The sequence below is a fragment of the Rhamphochromis longiceps genome, linkage group LG4 (genome assembly GCF_057381845.1).
Source record: "Rhamphochromis longiceps isolate RC_006_pf linkage group LG4, R_longiceps_female_GT1.1, whole genome shotgun sequence".
NCBI lineage: Eukaryota > Metazoa > Chordata > Actinopteri > Cichliformes > Cichlidae > Rhamphochromis > Rhamphochromis longiceps.
In genome coordinates, this window is record NC_140560.1 from 34,404,727 (window position 1) to 34,426,447 (window position 21,721).

The following is a 21,721-nucleotide window of genomic DNA, read 5'->3' on the forward strand; positions in this document are numbered from 1 at the left end:
TAAAAATTACACACTACATAAATATCTTAAAATCTCAAGTTTTTACAGCTTGCAGAAGCCAATTCTGCTCTAATCATACAGGGAAAATTAATAAAATACACCATTTTAATATGTAATGCCTCAAAGTCATGTTGTTGTAAAAGCTGGCTGATGTTAGCATGTTGTAATTAAAACATCATAAAACTTAAAAGTTTTAGTATACCCCTTGCAGTACTGGGGGGCAAGCAGCAAGCAGTCCTCAAAAAGCCATAAATAAGAATGTGTCTAGCTAAAACAGGTCACATGACTCGCAGCACCATCCTGTGGTACAGAAAGGTATTACAGAAAAGTACAACCCAGCCCTAATTTGGCTTCAGTTGATATCTCTTATATACAATACAGACACGTTTGATTTTTGATTTTGTTAGAGCTAGTTAATCGCTTTATTTAAACACAGAAATTTATAATAAGCACCTTTAAATTCACCTAACCCTCCCCAAATAGGTTAGTGACATATATTGTTGATCAATGGTCATGAGACTTTGCATAATTATGATGAAGAAACTGACCTCACAGCCTTTGTTCAAAGGAAGCTTTGTTCCTTCAGTGGGCTGGTTTCAGTCATTATTTAAATGCACTGTTTCTAAGGTTGGGGAAACCTGCAGTCAGCTGAGACTGAAGAAGGCACTTGCATGAGTGACGAAATGTTTCTCCCACTGAAAACGCTACGTCCAGATGAACAGAATCAACTTTTGGGGGTTAGCGAGATACAACGGGTTTTCACTGTGATGAAGGCGACTGCAGTCTTACCCTTACATCATCATGGTAACTAATGCTAAACTCAGAACCTGGTCCTGAGCAAATTATGTTCAGGGCTTTGGTTTAAACTCTTCTGTAGCTCAACATTTTCACTGATTTTCTCCACTACAATCTCTAACTGGAGTAATTAACTACTGGAGAGAAACAAAGCAGTGTGCAGCAAAGTTACACCAGTGCAAAAAGCACCACATATTTAGAAGAATAGACATTCATTCAGTTGGTCCTAGTGTACCCAAATTCCATTTTCCACTGCTGGAATTATGGCTAATAGATCAGACATTAGAAAATTAATCAGTCTGTATGCAGAGTAGATAAAATCTGATTAATTTCTCTGTGATCTGACCACAAACTAATTTGTAGGTCTCTGTCATTGGCCTCTACGACTGTCAGACATGAATGGACTGATACTTAAATGTATCCAGTTTTCTAGACAGTTTAAATCACCTGCAGCATTAAGTGGTGAAACAAATATGTACGTCCACTCATGGAGACAAAAAGTTACAATTTTCTGCAGCATCACCAACTCTTGACTTGTTTTTAACATCAGAGTGGATTACTTTTCTAGCTTACTCTATCTGATAATATCTCTGACCGAAGTAGGCGGTGCGCAATCGACCCAGATTGTATGGAGGAAGAGTCAAATGATGCATTTTAAATGCTCCTTTACTGTCAGAGCCTGATACAGAAAGAGTTCAAGCTGCTAACCAGTGTGATTTCTCTTAAATCTGACTTGAGTTTTATGTTAAGTTGGGCAATTAAATGCAAAAAAGGCCTGACTTTTTATGTTGAACCTGCTTCATAGTCTAAGCCTCAGTTATTGGCTGAGAGTTATTGACTTTTTTTTTTTTTTTTTTTAAATAAGCACCAAACTGAAAATCTATAGGAACTTGCTTAAGGTCAGAAAGAGGCACCCCTCCCCATCTGTACCCCTCACCACGAAGCAGCACTCAGCTATAGTTCACCAGGAGACATCGTGTTCCTTCTAACTTTGTAAGCAGCATAAGACCTGACCCCCACCTCCTGCTGTGCAGTCAGGCAAAGCTTTGAATATTCGCTGTTGATCTTCATCAAATCTCAGGGCTCAAAAAGCGATCTCCCCTGGTTTACATTTCTGAAAATAACAGGCTATCTGTCTGCATGCTGCTCTTTAACTGACACCAAATCACACAAACACTTTTTTTTCCCTTTTGTTTTTATTCCATTTCTGCAACAGTTCAGATGATTTGTGTCTCAAGTGGTTCTCAAGGATTCTGATAGGTTTGTAGCTTGAACCCATCCGCTGGAACGTTGAAGACAATATAATTACACTGCTAAGCAAGACACAAATAGGCAAAGTTCTTCATGTTACTCGTGCACGGGAGAGACCGGACAGAGCGCCGTCCCTTCGCTTGACCCCAGTCGCTCTCGTCCGTCCAGCATAAATGACAATCAACAATACAAACTCTAACAGATTCACATTTTATTCTCCGACCTGTTTCACCTGCGTATCAAAACAAAATCCCAAAGTGCAGACGCACAGTTCCTCATACATTATTCACAGTCTGTACAACACACTCCCATAAACACTGTTGCCAAGGGTCCTCAGTAAGGTTACACTCGGGTACAACACCACGTCTGATCACTTTTCCTGTCCCCATGGAGACCAGAATACCTAAGAGGTGTTATGTAATCCATCTATGTCACCTGGATCAGTCATCGGCTGCTCTCTCAGTCTTTAGGTTCACGAGTGTAAAACATGAAAACACTTTAGTTGTAAAATAACTTAATACCAAAAAAGTGTAGAAAATACATTTAATAGTGGCAATAAAATCTCCCATGAGCACTTTGGCCGAAAACGTCTCGAGGGAGTTCAGCTGCAGCGTGTCTCTAGTGTTGACCTTCAGCTCAGCCTGAAGCAGCATACGTGTCCAGAGGGACAAACTGCACTCATTTTTCGTGAAGAAACGTCAGCTGGTTGCAGTGAGGCGATACAGAGACTCACCCGCTGCAGCAGGTTTAACAACCAGACCCTAAAGTGTCCGAATATCCTCGTGTTTTTTCTCATGATTGGATGCAGTTCCTCTTCTGATGCCGGCGGCGACTTTTGAACCCTGTTGGTAAATAAAAGGGGAAAAAAATCCTTCAATTTAATTCACAATCACAAACTGCGGTCACACAATAACTGATTCTTGACCATGACGAAACGAAAAACATTAATATTATCGACAGACATCACAGGGCTCCTGCAGGTCCCTGGAATGTCTTTAAAAATGCTAAGGATTCAGAAAGGTTCAAATGTTCTCTTCTTCTGACACTGCAATTTTGAATCTCCTAGTAAGATAAAGTGCTTTGCAAACACTCGGCAAAAGATATTTTCCAAAATGTTTCAAACAAACAAAAAAGGTTTGAAATTAAAAGGGTAAAAACTTTTACGATGTTCTAGTGTCATGTACATCTAGATCTAGATTCAAAATCTAAATATTTAACACCACCGGAAATTTAATTTGAAACTAAAGAGCATCGTTTCAGCTACTTGCCATTTAACGTGGACCAGAAATGAGTTGATTTGATGATAGAGGCTTTAATGTGAGTGTATCAGACAGAAAATCCTGGACTTTCAAAAAGTTTACATGTTAGTTTGTAACTCTACTTTTTAAACATTTTATAGACAAAGCATTCAGGAAATATTTGCCTTGTTGCTCACTCGGACCACTGAATTATAAAATAAAAGATCTGTGATGACGCACCGTCTTCGTCTGCCGTGCTGATGGTCTGCATAGACACGCTCCTCTGAATGAACTTCGACGGCTTCTTGATTTTGGTTTTCAGTGGTCCTGGTTTCTCAATGAACTGAAACGAGTCGTCGGATTCATTTCCCGCAACCCTGTTGGCCACTGAGACTTTACAGTCTGCTGTGATAGTGGGGGAGGGGCTCTGAGGAGTGACCACGCCTTCCTCGATAGTGTCTGTACTGTGATTGGCTCCTCTGCCTTTCAAGAAATGCCTGAAGGAGCTGCGCTTTTTGGGTCCGTCTGCCTGGTTCTTCTGACCTCCTTTTCCATCCTCCTCTGTAGGTGAACCCGGACTCTGTGGGGAGGCTCGGTCCAACTTTTCCTTGTTTGCATTGAGAAAGCCGTTCTGCAGACCGTTCCTCTGGTTCAACCCACCTACTAGCGAGTCCCTCTGAGTCGACAAGTCCTGTAGCGAACCCGTCAGACCCAAACTGTTCCCGAAAACCAGCGAGTACTTGGGATTGTGGTACTTATGCGCAGGAACTTTCAGGTCAATCTGCCTGGAGTCCCCAACCGATACCTGAAAGCGAGATGTAGTGACGGGCAGAGGCCGGATGTGCTGCATCTTTGGCTTCATGACTGGTGTAGGAAGAGGCGGCTTAGTGATGTTGAACTCTCTGTACAGGTCCACCTGCTCAGACACTGCGTACAGCTCTCGGAAGTCGTTATCAAAGAAGTCCACAGTGTGTCCCGACATCACCGTGATCATGTTCCTGTCCAGCCGGGACGAACTCCAAGTGAAGCTGCAGAAAAAAAACAGGAGCGTAAACCAAAGCGGTGATTTAAAGTGGACAAAAAATATGAGATAAAACACCGGGAGACACAACTGCTTGAATTTTATTATTTAAGGCCATTTAAAGAATATATACATATACACACACTCTCCTATTTAGCAGGTTTTGGCTAAATCCAACAAACTCAGAGGTCAAACTGGGCTTTTTAGGGCAACAAGAAGTGCTTCCAAGTCTAGTCAGCAGGTTCAGTAACCATTCATCACAAGCTGCTGAGATTCACTTCAATTCAATTTTATTTAAATAGCTCCAAATCACAACAACAGTTGCCTCACAGTGCTTCAGTATGACCTATCCCATGTCCTTGCTTCCTTTGTAACAGCTACATCACCATTTTCGGGTCTTTCAGATGTAAAAATGTAAACTGTGTAAATTTTGGTTAAGACTGGAAGAAATTTGTGACCATTTGATGAAATCCAATATGGCGGTTATGTCAGGGGTGTTTCCATGTGTCGGCCGTAAGTTTTCACACTTCTTTTCACTGATTAGTTTTTTAAGGCTAACATCAGCATCACCAAATGAGACCACAGAACAAATTTCATGCAAATTAAGTTACTTTTTTTTTTATAGCAACAGGGCCACATCTCCACAACAAGGCATCTCATGGAGCTGTAAACTGATGCCTCAAGCTATGGATGCAGTTATCCAACAAACACTAGATACACTTTAGATCTTACCGTTGGTGCCATATTTTGTGAGACTGCAAAATTGGTGGATAGTGGCAGCACAAAGTCAGGTTATAAGACGATCGATGGGAACTTGTTGAGGCAAACCTTGCACATGGTTCCTCCATGAACACAGCGCCAACTTTGACCCTTTGGTGGCGCTACATTGTTTGAGATGCATGCATTAAATTTGGTGAAAATTAAAGATGTATAAAAATGCCGACTCAATACGGCTGCCTCTGTAGAATCACTTTTGAGCCCTCGGTGTTGACCACATAGCTGCAGCCTGTAACTTTTCTATTTAAACTTGCATTCATAATGAGGCATCACGCATGAGTCAGGACATGACTGTGCTCATTTCACCTGCCACAAATCGGTCCCTCCAGTTTTGACTTTAGTCAGTGAAGGAAGATTCGCCTCATCACTGATGTGGTCAGATGACGTGCATTCAGACTCATTTTGTTTGTTTGCAGCTTTCAGAACAGCGATTTAACAACGAGAATACAGCTGTGTGGATCCTGTCAAACTCGGAGCTCAGAGGTGAAATCGAGCTCTTTTGCAATTCTGAACTTTGCACTAATGGTTGCAGCTGTTTTATCAGCATGTATGTAGTTATGGCAACACAACATCTAAAACTGAACAAATGACATTATTTTGCCTTTATGTAGACTAAACTGTATCTAAGAAGTCTTTCTGGGATGTGCAACAACAATAGATTTTTATGTTTCAGTTCATTTAAAGCATATCAGTGCACTGCATGTGTCTGGCTCTTAATGTGATCTCCATTTCCCAGTGCGGCCATCACTAACATTCGATTTAATGTCCTGGATTTAGATTTTTAAAAAGATAAATGTTAGCTTTTGTCATAGCCCAATCTGCACCAGAAACTTGATTTATTCAACACGTGCAAAAATGCGTGTACTTCCTGTCATTGCTGCAGGTTAAAAGGAATCTTTTTCTTTGTAGATTTGCATTAAAATTACTGTTTATATTGATACCTGACATTTATATTCACTGTTCATACTGATATGACTGCTATACGGAAACGTAGGCTCGATGTTTTTTATGCCGTTAACTGTATTTAGACGTGCACTGATTGTTATATGATCTCCCCCCTTCTGGGTTACATATGTTCACCTCTGCAGAATTCTTTTTATCCTCAGCAGCGATAAAATTTATCTATTTGTTTGTTTGTTTCAAATCTTTAATCGTTCATTTACTTGGTTTAATGTTGTTGTGATTTGACACTGTATGAAAAAAACTTAATTGAACTATTAAACTAATAAATAAGGTTTTATTTTGATCCCAGAATGTGCTGTAAAATGCTTCAGCTTACTACAGCAGTCATGCACTGTATATGCCAAGGGCTTTTAATGTGAAGGATAAGGAGAGAAAGCCCTTTTTTGTGTGGATCTGGCAGCGGTACCATTTGCAATACTGGAAAAAGGTTGCAGAATAGAAAGGAACAGAATAAAACAAAGCAATGTATTACTACAATTAAAAATGAGTGAGGAAGATAAGAGAGGTACATTGAGTACAGACAGAGGCTAAATGCCTTTAATTTGTGGATATTGCAACCAAAAAATAAAACAAAAAAAATAAACTTAATCAACTGTAGAAATCTTTAAAAGCTGGATAATTAATTCACCCGCATCACTGCCTGGTGTAGGATTTCATTTAAATGTCATACTTTCACCTAGTGTAAGTTTTTTTATTGTTTTAATGGTTTCTCTGAAACTACTTAATCATTTTAAAGCACTCAGGAGAAAGCGGTACGATTCCCTTATAATAATCTCCCAGGTCATAAACGTCCGGCTCGGTCACCAACGACATTTACCAAAAAGCGGACCTACAACAATACATTTATCTTTTCCCACACTGAACCAACAGCAGATAAGAAGAGAGTGTGTTTAAAAAGCACTTTAGTCATTTTACAAGATTAATAAGCTTCAGAGTGTGTAAGGAGTTATTTGGAGGTTTAATGGAGTTCCTTTTGTGACGGCTGCTTTTAGAGAAAATGTCTCACACCTAACAGTCACAAACAAGCTGCTCTCATTATGTTGGGTTTACACAAAAGATACAAATAGTCAATCAAATGAAGCACAAATAATGGTTATTTAATAACCATATCAGGATCAGTTAATCTGCTTTGGAGTGAAACTGTGTCAGAGGGACACTGTATTATGTGTAAAAGTGAAACTGTCCAAATGAGTCTCAATTGTGACTCTGAACATGTCACCGTAACATGGAGTCGAATATAGGAGGTCAAGCGGTTCAAAGTTTTGACCAAAAACAAGATACAACTGGACTCGGCACGCTAAGCTGGACTTTTATTTTGAAGGATTTTCCATTTCCCAACGAGAGCATACCTTAATTACATGATTTATCTGTTAGTGTGAATATTTAAATTCATCCCATTCCTTACAGCATATAGAGACATCAGAAAACAAACACCTTGCTGTATATAGTATAATTTAATTTTTGTACAACCACAGTTCCTAAAAAGTTGGGACGCTGTGTAAATAGTAAATAACAACAGAATGCAATCTCATAATCCTATATTTTATTCAAAATAAAACACAGAAAGTATCAAATATTTAAACCATTTAAAGAAAAATCTTGGCTCATATTGAATTTGATGGCAGCAACGTGTCTCAAAAGAGTTGGGACAGGGCCGTGTTTCCCACTGTGTAGCGTCCTCTCTGCTTTTAACAACACTCTGTAAACAACTGAGGAGAGCAGCTGCTGGACTTGTAGAAGAGAAATGTTCTCCCATTCTGGTCTGATATAGGACTCGAGCTGTTCAACAGTCCTCTGTCTTCTTTGTCGTATTTTTAGTTTCATGGTGCTCCCGGACTGCTGGCTGGTCAGTTCACATACTGCATCTATTCTGTGCTATTCTAATAGAAACTCTGCAGTTTAGCTGAAAAAGCATTGTCTGGATCGGAGCATATGTTGATCTGTAGACTATATGCACCTTTCAGTAGCAAATGTAGGTGTGCCGGTAGATTTTCCAGATGTGCAAGCTGCCAGTTCAATAGGCACAAAGGCATGAGATATGAAGATAAAGACAGAGAAGACAGGACGTCTTTGCATGATGGAGCTTTAACCTCCATTTGTGGATGGCACAGTTAATTGTGTTCACAGACAGTGATTTCTGAAAGCTTTTAATGCAGTGCTGATTTTCAGCCTTGTCACTTGCACACAGAGATTTCTCCATATTCTCTGAATCTTTGGAAGATTGTGTACTCTAGATGACGAGACATAGGTTTTCTCAATTTTACACAATTTGCAGATGCAGTTTAATGAAAATTAGTGAACCTCTGCCCATTTTTACCTCAAACATCTTCTCTAAGATGTTTTTAGACCCAATCATGTTATTGACCTGCTCCCAATTAACACAAATACTTGCAAAACATTCCTCCAGCTATTTTCTAAGTACCACTTGTCCAGCCTTTTGTTGCTCCATGACCTTTTGAGACATTTTGCTGCCACTGAATTCAAAATAAGTGCATATTTTTCATGAAATGTCTCAGTTTTCTGTGTTGTGTTATGAATAAAATGTGTTTATGGGACTTGCAACTTATTGTATTCTGTTTTTATTTACATTTTTCTTCTTCTGGGTGCTATAAAATCTTACATAAAATAATAAATTGAAACAGGTTGCTTTATCAACCTTTTCTGCTTCCTTTGAATGCACCTGACCACAAAAAGAAACACTGGTTTGATATTTACCTGTAAGACCCAAACATGACCTTCTCTCCATCCACCAGCATGTATTTGGAGCACAGGGAGCCTGGCAGTTTTCCAAAGGACAGGGCCAGCCCTGCACCTTTTAGCATCCGCACACGTAGATTCTGTAAAAGAAACACCTGTTGGATTACACACTGGCTTACCTGTGTCAAAAATGTCACACAGGTAAGCCTGAGTAAACGGACCCCAGCTATCGGGCATCCGTGGCTTTTTCAAGGATGACTGGCTGATTTACAGAGATGCCAAGTCAAATTTCTGCAGGCACACCCAGAAACATAAAGTCAGCTTTCATAATAAGTAAAGGCTAAAACCCAAACACTTCAGCCACCTCTGTTTACTTAGAGGGAAGCAGGAAAAGAAAAGGACGTAAATGCTGAGTAGACAAACTGGGAGGAGGCTCTCCTGTGGTGTCAACCCTGGCGTGGGGTGAGAGCGTCAAGTTACTGTCCTTGGATCTGTTCTCAGGATCTATGAATGTTCCCTTGTCACTAGTAACAGTAACAGAGCCCGGCACTCTGAAAGGGTCTTTCACAGCCTTATAAACTGATACCACAATGGCCAGCCATTCCACCACTCCGGTTAAACCAGACTGGAGCTGAAAAACTCTGTATACAACAGATAAGACTGGGTATTATGACACGGTGAAGATAGGATGACAGATGACTCACTATTTGCGCTTAATCTAAATCAGCACCTAATGTCACTTCTCAGGTTCTGCACCACAAGAAGCAGCAATTACATGTTAGCTCGTGCTAGCGTCTGCTCAGCAGTCGATTTTCCAGTAATTCCTCAAAAATTATTAATTTGACCCTCCCTGTTTTACACTGGAAGGAAAATACTTCTTTTTATTTTCACACATACTTTCACACAAGTGCTCCAACAAGTCCATTTCCTCACATTTTATTGATTTCCTGCTGTTTATCAGTTTCCTAACCACTACGTCTGCTACTTTTAGCTAACTAGTTAAACGGTTCTTGCGAAACCTTTAATGATCTGTTTTAGTTACTTAGATAATACTTTTTCAGCCTCAATCTTTGACTTTTTTTATGACTGAACAATTTAATCAGTTACTTTAATCCTATTTTTAACCTATTTCAATCATTTACTTAAAATTTTAGCTAACCGCTACATCCGCTACTTTTAGCTAACTAGTGTAACAGTTCGTGCAAATCTTTGCAATCTATTTCAGTTACTTATATAAAATGCGTTTTTTCATCCTTAATCATTGACTATTTTGCTGACTTAACTATTTAATTTGTTAATTTTATCCCTTTTTAAAAACTATTTCAACCATTTACTCAAAATTTTAGCTAACCGTCTACTGTTTATGTTTTATGTTAAGCTGTATCAATTCTTTAAAAGTCCCATTAAAAACTACTCCATCCATTCAATGCTGGATACTTTTCTGAGCAGTAAATTGGCAGGTTTCACAAACGAAATTCCTGTAACTTCCAATGCACTGCTGCAAAGGCAGTTATGAGAAATCAAACATAAAACTACCCTTAGGGTTAAGTGGGAAAATGTAAGGTTTTTGTAGTTGGTTCGGTAAGTGTATTGCCAAGTTTTCCTGGTTCATGTTTTAACTAGATCAAACCTTTGAGGTAATTAACTTGTCAGCGATTTCCCAGAAAGCCTGGCCTATGATTCAGAATAAGTTTTAATCTGGGATAATTCCAGCCGTCATCGGCATTGTTCCAGGACTCAGCAGTGACCTACTGAGCTGTTTTCCCATGTTCATTTCCTCTTTGTTTACTGTGTTAGAGAACCTCCTCTCTCTGCAGCGCTCTGTTTGCTCACCCGCAGATGCATCGCGTTAATCTGCAGCCGAGAGCACATATCCAGAAAGTGGGGCACTCCCCTGGCCTCCAGCACAACGTAAACTGCCACGCCACGCCGTGACGAAGCATCCAGCAGGTCCTGGAGAATCTGCAGGTCCGTGAGGAGGTCCATGACGATGGCCACTACCTGCGAGAAACAGACGAGAGAGGAGCCATCTCACGTTACTCGTGCATATCCATTAACACTTGTGCTCTTTTTCAGTTATTTGAGCAGTCATATTTTTTTTTTAATTTGGAAACAACAATTGCTGAACAAAAGAAGAAGACTTTAACAGCAAGCATACACAATACACAAGTATGTGAATATTATTCAAATATAATAAATAATTCACAAAATATTGAGACTCATTGGATTGAGGCTCTCAAAGTTTTAGTGCCATTTAAAGCAGATAGCATGTGACTGAGGGCATCCCCTAATGTTCGCACCATGTGTGCTCACCGCAAGCTGGTTGAAATGTTTATTTCAAAGCTAGTTTAAAGTTGTTTAACAGTTCATAAGGTGGTCCTGACTTCCATTTATACCAGTTCATTTGCTTACTGTTAAACTTAAGTACATTTTGCATGGAGCTACAGAGGCTATGAGGATGGTTGTGAGCAGTCAGGTTGGCAGTTCAACTCCAGGTCCAGCCCCATCAGCAAAACTATTTCTCTTTTACTTTTGCTTTTTCATCCCACACATCTGAAATTAATTTGGTAGCCTTGGTGTGAACTTTAAAGATATTTAAAAAATGTAAACTCATGAAATGAGTCATGTAAAAATGCAGTCTATCTATACACACTTACACCCACTCTAACTGACAGATCAATAAAGAGCAGACGTCACGGTTATGTCACCGCAGTCGTGTACATAATAACAGAAAATATATGAAATAAAACCCGAAAGACGTTGGGACTAAGTAAAAAAACCAAAACCCATCTTTTTGTGCCTTTAGTCATGGGAACAGAAATGTAAGTTTCATTTTTGTTTGTTAAACAGACAAAAGAATTTCATACCAGACACACACATAAAGGCGAAGTCAGCAATAATGAATGATTAGAAAGGAGGGATCCTTATAGAAGACACCTTGTTACCAACTTTAACAGACAAAACAAATCAGTCATTTTCATTGTTTCTTCATTTATGTATCAGTCAATCAGCAGATATATTAGAATGTGTGATATGACACATTTATTTTTCACTATGACTGAAGATAAGCTCAGCTAAGCCTCTGGATTTAATAGTATCATTGCGGTCACAGCATGACCGAGCTAATTTATATTTGGCTTTAAATCTACACAGAATCTAGGCTGTAGGCTGTGCAACAGGCCGAAACCATTGCCAGCATTTATACTTGTGCACATTATGCTTGCGATGCTAAAATACCCGTTGGTGGTTGAGTTTCTCTATCCGAGCTGCTCAGTTCCCTTCCAGTCAGTTTGAAAAATAGCAGCACAAGAAGGAGTAACCAGAAATGAGTTGAAGGAAATGACTGCACTCACTGCAACAATGCAACGAGTATTTTCCTCTCTAGAAAGATGCACGTCAGGTTACAGCACAAGTGTGTGGTTGCAGCATACCTATGATTTAGATATAAGTCTGAGTTCTGAACCCTGAAGTTACAGAGGAAGCATCCACGGATACACCAAGTCTAAACTTTATGTCCTCATTGATCACTTCATCACACAAATTTAAAGTGTCTTGGGCAACAAACTACATTTATGCTGTGGCATTCAGAGGGTAGGGTCACAATTTGGCTTTAATGACATGAAAGCACTTATCCATCCTGCCTTGTACCAGCATTTAGGGTGCTGACGGTGATGTCATGGTGTGGGAGATATTTTCTTGACTGTCTTAGTAACTGTTCAGCACTCAGTTTTATTGCTGACCGTGTCCATCCCTTTATGACCACAGTGTACCCATCTTCATATGACACAAAGCACCAAATCATCTCAGACTGGTTTCTTGAACATGACAGTGAATTCACTGCCCTCCACAGTCACCAGAGTAGAGCAGCTTCGGCACGTGGTGGAACGGGAGATTCATATCATGGGCGTGCAGCAGACAAATCTGCACTAACTCTATGATGCTTCTCGTGATCTCACCATGGACCAAAACCCATGTTTCCAGCACCTTCTTGAATCTAATAAAGTGAATGGCAAGTGCACAGGTAATTCAGTAAGGAAATAAAAGCTGAAACCACTTCTGTTTTTTTCCTGTAAAACACCTCAGACCAGCCTGATGGGGAAAAGTCACGATTCCTGTGTATTTACTTTTAAATCCGGCTGCGGGATGCACCATTTAAACATTAAAACAACATCTGAATGTTTCCACCACTCCCACTGCCAGTCCGAACAAAGGCACCAGGGCGCTAACCTGTCATTAGTCTTGTGATATGAAGTTTAAACACGCAACCTTCCACCACGGCAGCAGTTCACACTTCTGCATAACTTGTTTTTCTAGGCGATTAAAAGTTTTAGCAAAGACAGTTTGGACAAATGCCAGCAACGGCTACGACTCACAGCACCGCTAATCTGAGCAAGAAATCAGCAGCTACATCTCTAACAGATGCATTTATAACACTTTACAGCATACAGTTTAATTATGTACTGGATTTATTAGACCAATAAGACTGCTGTTTGTACTGAGATGTTTTATAGCCTCTCCTGGTTTTTGTACCCTTAAGAGCAGTTTCAAAAGACCATGTGACTCTTTTTTTCCCCATTTCCTTATTACAGTTTGTTTGGGACTCATCCAGCAAACTGAAACTAGTTCTCCAGGAAGACACGAGTTTGAATAACACAGTAAACCAGGCATGACTCAGTGAAGCTCCCGTCATCAAATTCTCATCCAAACTGCTTACGATGCATTTTATGTTGGAAAAAACATCTATCCAGAAAATGCTTAATCTGAACTATTTCAAGGTTTTCTGGAAATTGAAGCGTTATTTTCATACACGCCCATTTGGTATGGCTAACGGTTATTCCACCTGCCAAGACTGTTTTATTACATTGACCTTCCACGAGCTCTGGCTGATAAACCTGATAACATACACTTATTTTAAAGTAATAAAATAAGTGTATGTAGAAGTTCATTTTCAACAGAGGGTGAAACGAGGCCAAGCACAAGAGAAAGAAGGATTATTTTGAAACGTGACTTATGTAAAGCTACTCTTTTAGACTCCAAGAGTAAAAATATGGAGCTGGAAGTGAGCAGATTAGATCCACTTCAGTTGTAGTGGTTTACAAGTTCACCTAAAAGAGGTTTGGGCTGTTTGTCCACAAACAGCAGGTTTACGATGGCGCTGTTGTGAAATTTGAGTTTTTAAATCAACCACTCCTTTTAGGTGGGTACAGAGATTTGCCAATAGCATTGTGCTTTCAATGAGGGCTTTAAAAATTAATTAAAGGCACCTGTCAGCAGCAGAGAAGTATTTACATGACTCACAGTTCAAAATAACTCTTATTTGTCTTATACCAGCCTTTGGTGCAGACCCCGAGTTGCCCCTCTGCCTGACATAAACTGTTTCCGGTTTAGCCCCTCCTCCATTAAGCAAACTTTGTCTTGATTGGCTGGTGCTCATAAACATAAGGTTTGAACAGCAGGTGGGTGGGACTTCTCTGTAACACACAACCATCATCAGTAAGAACAACTGAAACAGTGTTTAGAGGCCTTGGCACTCAGGGTCCACCTGGAGCATAGTACCTGTGTATATTACAGGAAATAAGGAAAAACACAACAGTTCCCCCCATAGAGAAGTGGTTTAACAACCATTAGAACAGTTTCCAGGGTTTTTTTTTTTCAGGTGTAGCTGCATAAGCAGAGACCAGCCTCACTAACTTCTGATGCAAACAGTTATTTTGTTCTGTAAGAAGCCTGAAATACAACAGAAACAGTTCATAGCTCCAACAGTTACTCCTAGTAGGCGTCCCGGCAAATAAACGTCCTTGGACTTTCTATTACTATTATTGTCATTATTATTTTATATTATTGTTCTGTTTATTTTTATCCTGCTGCTAAACTAATTTCCACTTGTGGGACAATAAAGAAATTGAATTGAATTGAGAACTGGGATAAAGTGATGTCCACAGCTGACATATTTATATTTAAGCGAGATCTTTTCAAATGCCCACAGTTAAAAAACACACCTCACAGTCACTCTGATCCGATTTAGCATCAGTTTTTCAGCCCCGAAAGCCATGTTCATGTTTTATCATGTACAGACATCTAAAAAAAAGAATTTACACACAGTTTATTTAGTAGCTGAAGTGACACTTTAGACATGAGCAAAGATCAATGTAATATTTTTATTGTTACTTTTAACGACCTGGAAACACCTGGAGAGCTCTGTGTGTTTGTTGGCGAGTGCTGCTGCCAGTCTTTGTTCATGGCTGGGCTTCAGCTTGTTTTCTCTGGTATCTATCATCACGTGTGATATAATGGAAAACCTTCCACTGTGGCAAATTAGATCAAACACTTGAGCCCTGTGACGTGAATGGACAACACCTTGTGTAAATGACTTCTCCTGATGGGATTCTGGTGAAGAGCACCTTCTTCATGTGCATGAAAATACGCATGACATCACCTGAATCGAAGAACTCGTTGTTTTCTTTCCCTTTCAGGCGACATTTTCTGCTTTTTCTCTTGAATGCAGTTCGACCGGTAACTGTCACCTCGGCTCTTTCATATGTACATCTCAGCTCTTCTCTTGGATTGTGATAATGATCTCCTGTAGAGTAATGTTATGCATCCAGGATTAACGTGTGCGTGCGTGCACCACTTAAACTGCACAAGGACTCTTTCAAGTATCTGTCAGGCTTTTAGGAGGGGATGAGTTATTTTACCTGAAGGGGAGCAATCTGTGCCTGATTCATTAAGCTGACACGGCGCTGAGCAGACTGCTGTAGATGGATAATAAAGTGGATTATTAACTATTCAAATATGATGAGTTCTGCACATCTTTATTCGTCTTTCCACCCAGCAAATACAGCCTCTGGTGCTGCCTGTCAAAACCAATCGCAAGTGAGCGATTCTCCTCATTAGCTATGATTTTCGCACCTGGGATTTGAGCCAATCAGACGGAGCCGTGCAAAACTCCAAGTGGGCGAGGAGAAAAGTTTTTTTTTTTTTTTAAAAAGAGCAGCTTGTTAAATGCCAACCTTAACCTGGTCTGCAGGATCTTGGGGGAGGCTGCCACTCAGCCGCTCAGCTTTTCCCTTCTGCGTTTTAATGACTCAGCTTGTTAAAACTTGCACAGGACTCTCCCATTCATTTAGCTTTTATCATTTTATTTACCCACGCTGGCTTCGTTAACCCTCACCTCCTTCTACCTTACTAGAAAATTCTCTGAACAAGCGTTACAACAACGCTACTGCAGCGCTACAACTTGCAGATGCCCCTCAAACACGCTGTGTGCAGTTTGCTGGTCATTACATTTTGAGAAAAAGGACGTGAGGATACACTGGCGCAGTGAGTGTGCTGGTTAAAATCAAACAGATCTGAGAAAAGTTTCCGTCCGATTCCTTAACTTCAGTAACTTAATGAAACCATTAAAAAAGTGCGGCCTTCAGAATATGGAATTTGTCAGTGTTACAGCCTCTCACAGAAGTAGGCGGAATTTTGCCACTTTTACAGTTCTCATTAGTTTTTCCATTTGAGCATTTTTGAACCTTCATAACTTCAATCAATGAGATTTTCAAGGCTGAAAAAAACATTTAATCTCTGTTAAAACTTCCAACTAAATCAATTTTAGAAACACCAACTGCATCACAATGTTCCAAAAATATTTATTTTATCTTTAATTATTATTTATTTATCTTTATCTTATTTATCCACCTCCATTGTCAAGTTTGCTGACGACACTGCTGTTGTGGGCCTGATCTCCGACAACATCGAGACGGCCTACCTGGAGGAGATTAGGAACCTGGAGACCTGGTGCCAGGAGAATAACCTCCTCCTAAACATCAGCAAGACTAAGGAGCCGATCGTGGACTTCACTACAAAGCAGGCGAGGAATTACAAACCCCTCATCATCAGTGGCACGCCAGTGGAGAGAGTGGACAGTTTCCGATACCTGGGTGTCCACATCACTCAGGACCTGTCATGGTCCTGTCACATCAACACCCTGGTTAAGAAAGCCCGTCAGCGTCTCTTCTTCCTCAGAAGACTTAGAGACTTCCATCTGCCACTGAAGGTGCTCAAGAACTTCTACTCCTGCACCATCGAGAGCGTCCTGACGTCAAACATCTGCACCTGGTTTGGGAACAGCACCAAGCAGGACAGACGAGATCTGCAAAGGGTGGTGCGCTCGGCAGAACGCATCATTCAATCAGAGCTCCCTGACCTGCTGTCCATCTACACCAAGCGGTGCAAGTCCAAAGCTAGGAAGATTATGATGGACCTCTCCCATCCCAACAATGGACTCTTCTCACTGTTGAGGTCTGGGAAGCGCTTCCGCTCCCTTAAGGCCAAAACAGAGAGAATGAAGAGGAGCTTCTTCCCCCAGGCTATTCGGGGCCTGAACCAGGTGTAGGACTGGACTCTCCCAAACACGTCACTATAAGACTGGACTCTCACACACGTCACCACACGCACCACCACACATTTCCTATAATTCTATAATTCCTATAATTTATAATCCTTATCTTTATAATCTCTTCTGCTATTTGCACATTCTTTACTGTAAATTCCTAAGTTAATTTGTAAATTTTTGTAGTAAATTGTAAATATTGTAAAACTTTTCTTCTGTCATTTAATGGTCGGGCATTGTACAGCTACAAGCATTTCACCCCCATGTCATACTGTGTATGGTTGTGTGTGTGTGACAAATAAAATTTGAATTTGAATTTGAATTTTTTATGTTTCCCATAATCAGCTTTTAGCATTAGTATCATGGGATGAATTACATTTTTAACAGAAAACTTTAATAAATCAACCCCTGGTACCCCGATTGTTTGATCTGTTTTCTGATAACTCACGAGAGAAAACTCAAAAGAATCTCATCGACATGTGGAATAGGAACCTAAACACCAGATAAAGCCAGGAAAAACCTTGGAGCACCTCGGGAGTGCATTAATGTCAGTAGTTCTCTTCATAAAGACAGCGATGGGTGATCAGGTGATCATGTTTTAGTCATAACCACCCTGTCTGCAGGGACCCAACGAGATAGAAACACAACGACGTCTCTTTCAGGGCAACATTGACAACAGAACAACCTTTAGCCAAAATCTGAGAACCACTCATTAAAATAACCTCAAACACAGCAGTGGACTTACTCGGGCCTCCAGAACCTTTTCTTCTTATTAGCCTCTCGGTTTATTAAAAAGTATTTAAAAGTGACATACTACACAACATTTCCAGTTCGATGTTTTTATTACTGGTCACTAATTAAGTAGCACAGGTCAAAATGATCCGTTTTTATCTTATGCTAGACCTCAGTACATCCCTTCAGCTCATCCTCTGTCTGAAATAAACCAATTTAAGTCCTATACTTGAAGGCCACAAGACACCTCAAAAGTACAACTACTTTATGTAAAAGTACAGATATCCCACGAGAAGTATCAGAGAATATCAGAGGGAATATATGAAGAAATAAACCCAACTGAGTTTCTGTTTGAAAAGAAAACAGCAGCAGCTTTTCCCACTATGACGTTCCCAAAGAAACCCTGAATAAATCAATCATTCCCTTTTACGCTGCAAGCTGAAACTCGGAGCACTGGAGTAGAGCGCTGCGCCGTGACGATGGAAATTCCAGGTAAAAAGTCAGATGTGTATCTTTTATTTTCACTTTGACTTACAGCTGAAAAATGACAAAAAGCTCTTTGAGTTACGACAAATGTGAAAAACTTGAAACCCGCCTGCAGCTTCTGCTCTGTGGCGACTCATTAAACTGTTAAGACGGTGCAGTTATCAAGATGTAAACCTGCAAAATGTATGTACATGTACAAAGTGTACATATATATGCCACAATGTGAGTTATATGCATACATGACAGTATGGACGACTAAGGTACAGATTGAATTATTGAAGAAATCTTTGAATAATCTTTATTCAAGCAGGCCTGAAACTAAAGATTATTATTGTTAATAGTGAATATTCTCCTGTTTTGTTTTGTTTTGTTTTTCCATAACTCTTATATATTAAAAGTGAGAAAACTTACTCTCATTATCAAATTAATCATCCAATTACTGCGTGACAGGATGAATCTGGAGGAAGGAAGTGCTACACGACTCAGCGGGGTGAAAACAAACTCAGTCCAAAAATTATTCTTGGAACAATTCAGGCAGCGAACCCCTTTTTTATATGGACATTTTAAATTGTTTAAAAGTATTTTTTACCCTAAAAAGATCAATTATCAAAACTTTTGATATTATTGATATTACTTTGTTTTTAACAGGCCGTCCCTGTCACTCTACCTGTCCTTTGCACTCAAAATAAATCCTAAAAAGCTGAAGCTTTAACTCAAACTGACATTTATGATGATGAATTCGGCAAGACAGGAAACATGAGGACTGACTGTAAGGGGGGGGGGGGGGTTCTTTGTCACTTTCGTGGTCAGGTGAGCGTCTGCAGCCAATCGCTGTTAGTATTACAGCGTTATTCTCCTTCTTTGTTAGAAGTAGGTCAGGGACTTCTCCTTTAATTGCTCCATATATAAGAAAGGAGTTTCCTTTGTTTGGTTTAGGTGCAGGAGCTGACTCGTAAACTTTCCTAAATCTGAATCTGCAGGTGTTTTATTCCACCTGTTTTATTGTTTGATGCATGCAGTCACATTTTTGTATCAGCACTTTTAGAGGCAAGTCATGTAAGAAGCAAAGTGCTCGGCAGGAAAGCTCAGAGGTTTCTTCTTATTTAAAGTTTCACTATTTCATGCCTGTAGAATTTGAATCTCTGTGGATTTGAAGTTAAATCAGGACAAAACTGAATACTTCTCACTGTTTTCTGGCTTCATAAGCACTACATCACAGACTAAGCGAACACTCACCTGCAGCCCTGACTGTTTTTATCGCTTCAGGTTAACAAATAAAAGGACTGAAGTTCCTATAAGTCAGGGTGTCCCAAATTTGGTGGGTTATTATAGAAAAATGTGAATAATTAAAGAAAAACTTTAAAACACTTGTGCGTAAATTTGAGTTTGGTTTAGATGCTGTAAACAGGGTGGATATGCAGGGTTTCTCTTCTTTTCTGTTACCTTGTGTGACTCCTGGATGAGCCTCCTCACCACCGCCTTGATGTGCGGTCCCTGCTCTTTGGGGGGGTGGGTGTACACGGACACCCGGGTCACCCCCTTGTAGACGCCGCTGCTGCCGGGCCAACCGATGTCCAGAGTCGGGACCTCTGTGTCGGACATCTGGGGCCAGTAGGTGGAGTGGACCCCGGAGTCCGCGCTGGAGGAGCCCTTGGACTTGTCGTGCTCCCCGGACTCGGAGTCGCTGTCTGTGTCGTACTCGTGGAAAGTTTTGCGGATAACTTTGACCTCCCGGGCGCATAGGAAGTCTTTGGTGTTGTCCTCCTGGAGGCGCATCTTGAAGGCTCCGTCCCCATTCCTCAGCAGCTGCTCCAGGGCCGCACGCTGCTCCTCACTGTAGTAAAACTCTGGCTTGGACTCCGGGACCTTCTCGTTAACGTGCTCATCATCCATGCACACCAGCTGAGACTCCGCCATGGCCCAAAGATTTAAAAATAACTTCCCCCTCAGTGCGCCACCGCTGCTGATTCCGCTGCTGCTGTTGCTGCTTCCCAAGAACCGCAATACCTGTGCTGACAGGTAGCAAGGGGGCGGAGCCAACAGGTACGTTATTAAAGAACATCCGGCCTGTAAACTTTCAGAGTACAACTTTCAAAAGGCAACAACGGAAGTTTGTCAGTGGTGGATCCTTCAGAGTAGAGGAACGTTATTGTAGTTAACCAGAGATGTCAAACTTATTTTATGTTATCGGCCATATACACACTACTTTGCTCTTAAGCATTATTGTAAAGAAGTTTAACTACTCATTTAATCCCTTACTTGACCTAATATGAGAACTAGAAATGCAGTTTCAACAGTGGCTCATTGCCCAGATGGTTCTGTATTTATAAAACATTAAAACAAGTTTTTTTTAATTCACAGAAATATTTTTAACTGTAGACACAGCATAATAAAAACAGAGATTTTAGTTGATAGTGGAAAACAGGAACTTTTATGTCATTTCTGTCATGGTTCTCAAGATCTGGAGAGGTCGTGGTGTGTGTATTGTTTGTCTTAACCTCTCCCACCAGGGCGGAACTGGACCTTGGTTCCCCGCCTCTGAACCCACCCTGAACACACACCTGTGGCTCATTCACACTGATCCTGGCAGACTACTTAAGATGGCAAGAGAGGCTGCTTCCTCGCTGGATCGTCACATTACCAAGTGTCAGTGTAGTGTAACCTATGAAAAATGTTCCTTTGATCCCCTAGAGTTTCCTCCTGACTTTGTTTTTTCCTCTGTGTACAGGCCTTCTAGACTCCCTGCCCGTCTTCCCTGCCGTCTGGATTTCTGTGGATGTGTGTGAGTGAGCGTGAGCTTCTTAGTGTGGACATTTTTGAGTTACGGATCGAGTGGAAGAAGAGCGTGTGTGTACCCCCGTCTTGGACCTTCCCTTCGGACCCCGCCCTACTCCCTGGAGCCCCGTGTTATCTGTTCCACTGTATATATGTATATATTCTCACTTGGTGTCACATTTCAAATAAACCCTCACCCTCTCTCTAAACTTCAGAGTCCTGCGAGTGAGTCCTCTGCCTACTAATCTGTGACAATTTCATTGTTTTATCTATTACTTGACTACTTTGGTGTAGTATAAATGGTAATGCGGGAGGAGTCTTTATCAGTAGGAAAAGCTGCAAAATTTATGACAATGCAGCTAAAAGTTCAAAATCTATGTACGAAGGTTTCCAGCAGGTCTGTTTGGAGTCTTATGTTTTGCATCCCAACTAAAAAATACTTCAAATTAAAACTAAATGCAGAAAAGCATCTTATGTAACTAAAATAAAAATAAAAACTAGAGTTTTGAAAAAAGTTCTCGTTGTCCAGGGCTGTGTGCTCGGGTGTGCACTGGCTCACTCTGGCTCTGCTGCTTGGCGGGGCCTGGCCCCCCTGGCTCTATCGGG

General features: G+C 40.6%; 1 protein-coding gene across 1 annotated transcript; it reads right to left on the reverse strand.

Moving 5' to 3' along the window:
- Nucleotides 1-1,985: 1,985 nt before the first annotated feature.
- On the reverse strand, nucleotides 1,986-20,371 carry sack1fa (scaffolding CK1 anchoring protein Fa). Its single transcript, XM_085405300.1, has 5 exons — nucleotides 19,784-20,371; nucleotides 10,576-10,743; nucleotides 8,761-8,882; nucleotides 3,525-4,312; nucleotides 1,986-2,888 (listed from the first exon to the last, which is right to left on the reverse strand). The coding sequence occupies exons 1-5, from the start codon at nucleotides 20,255-20,257 to the stop codon at nucleotides 2,839-2,841; spliced, it is 1,602 nt and encodes a 533-aa protein (XP_085261426.1). The 5' UTR covers nucleotides 20,258-20,371; the 3' UTR covers nucleotides 1,986-2,838.
- Nucleotides 20,372-21,721: the final 1,350 nt, after the last annotated feature.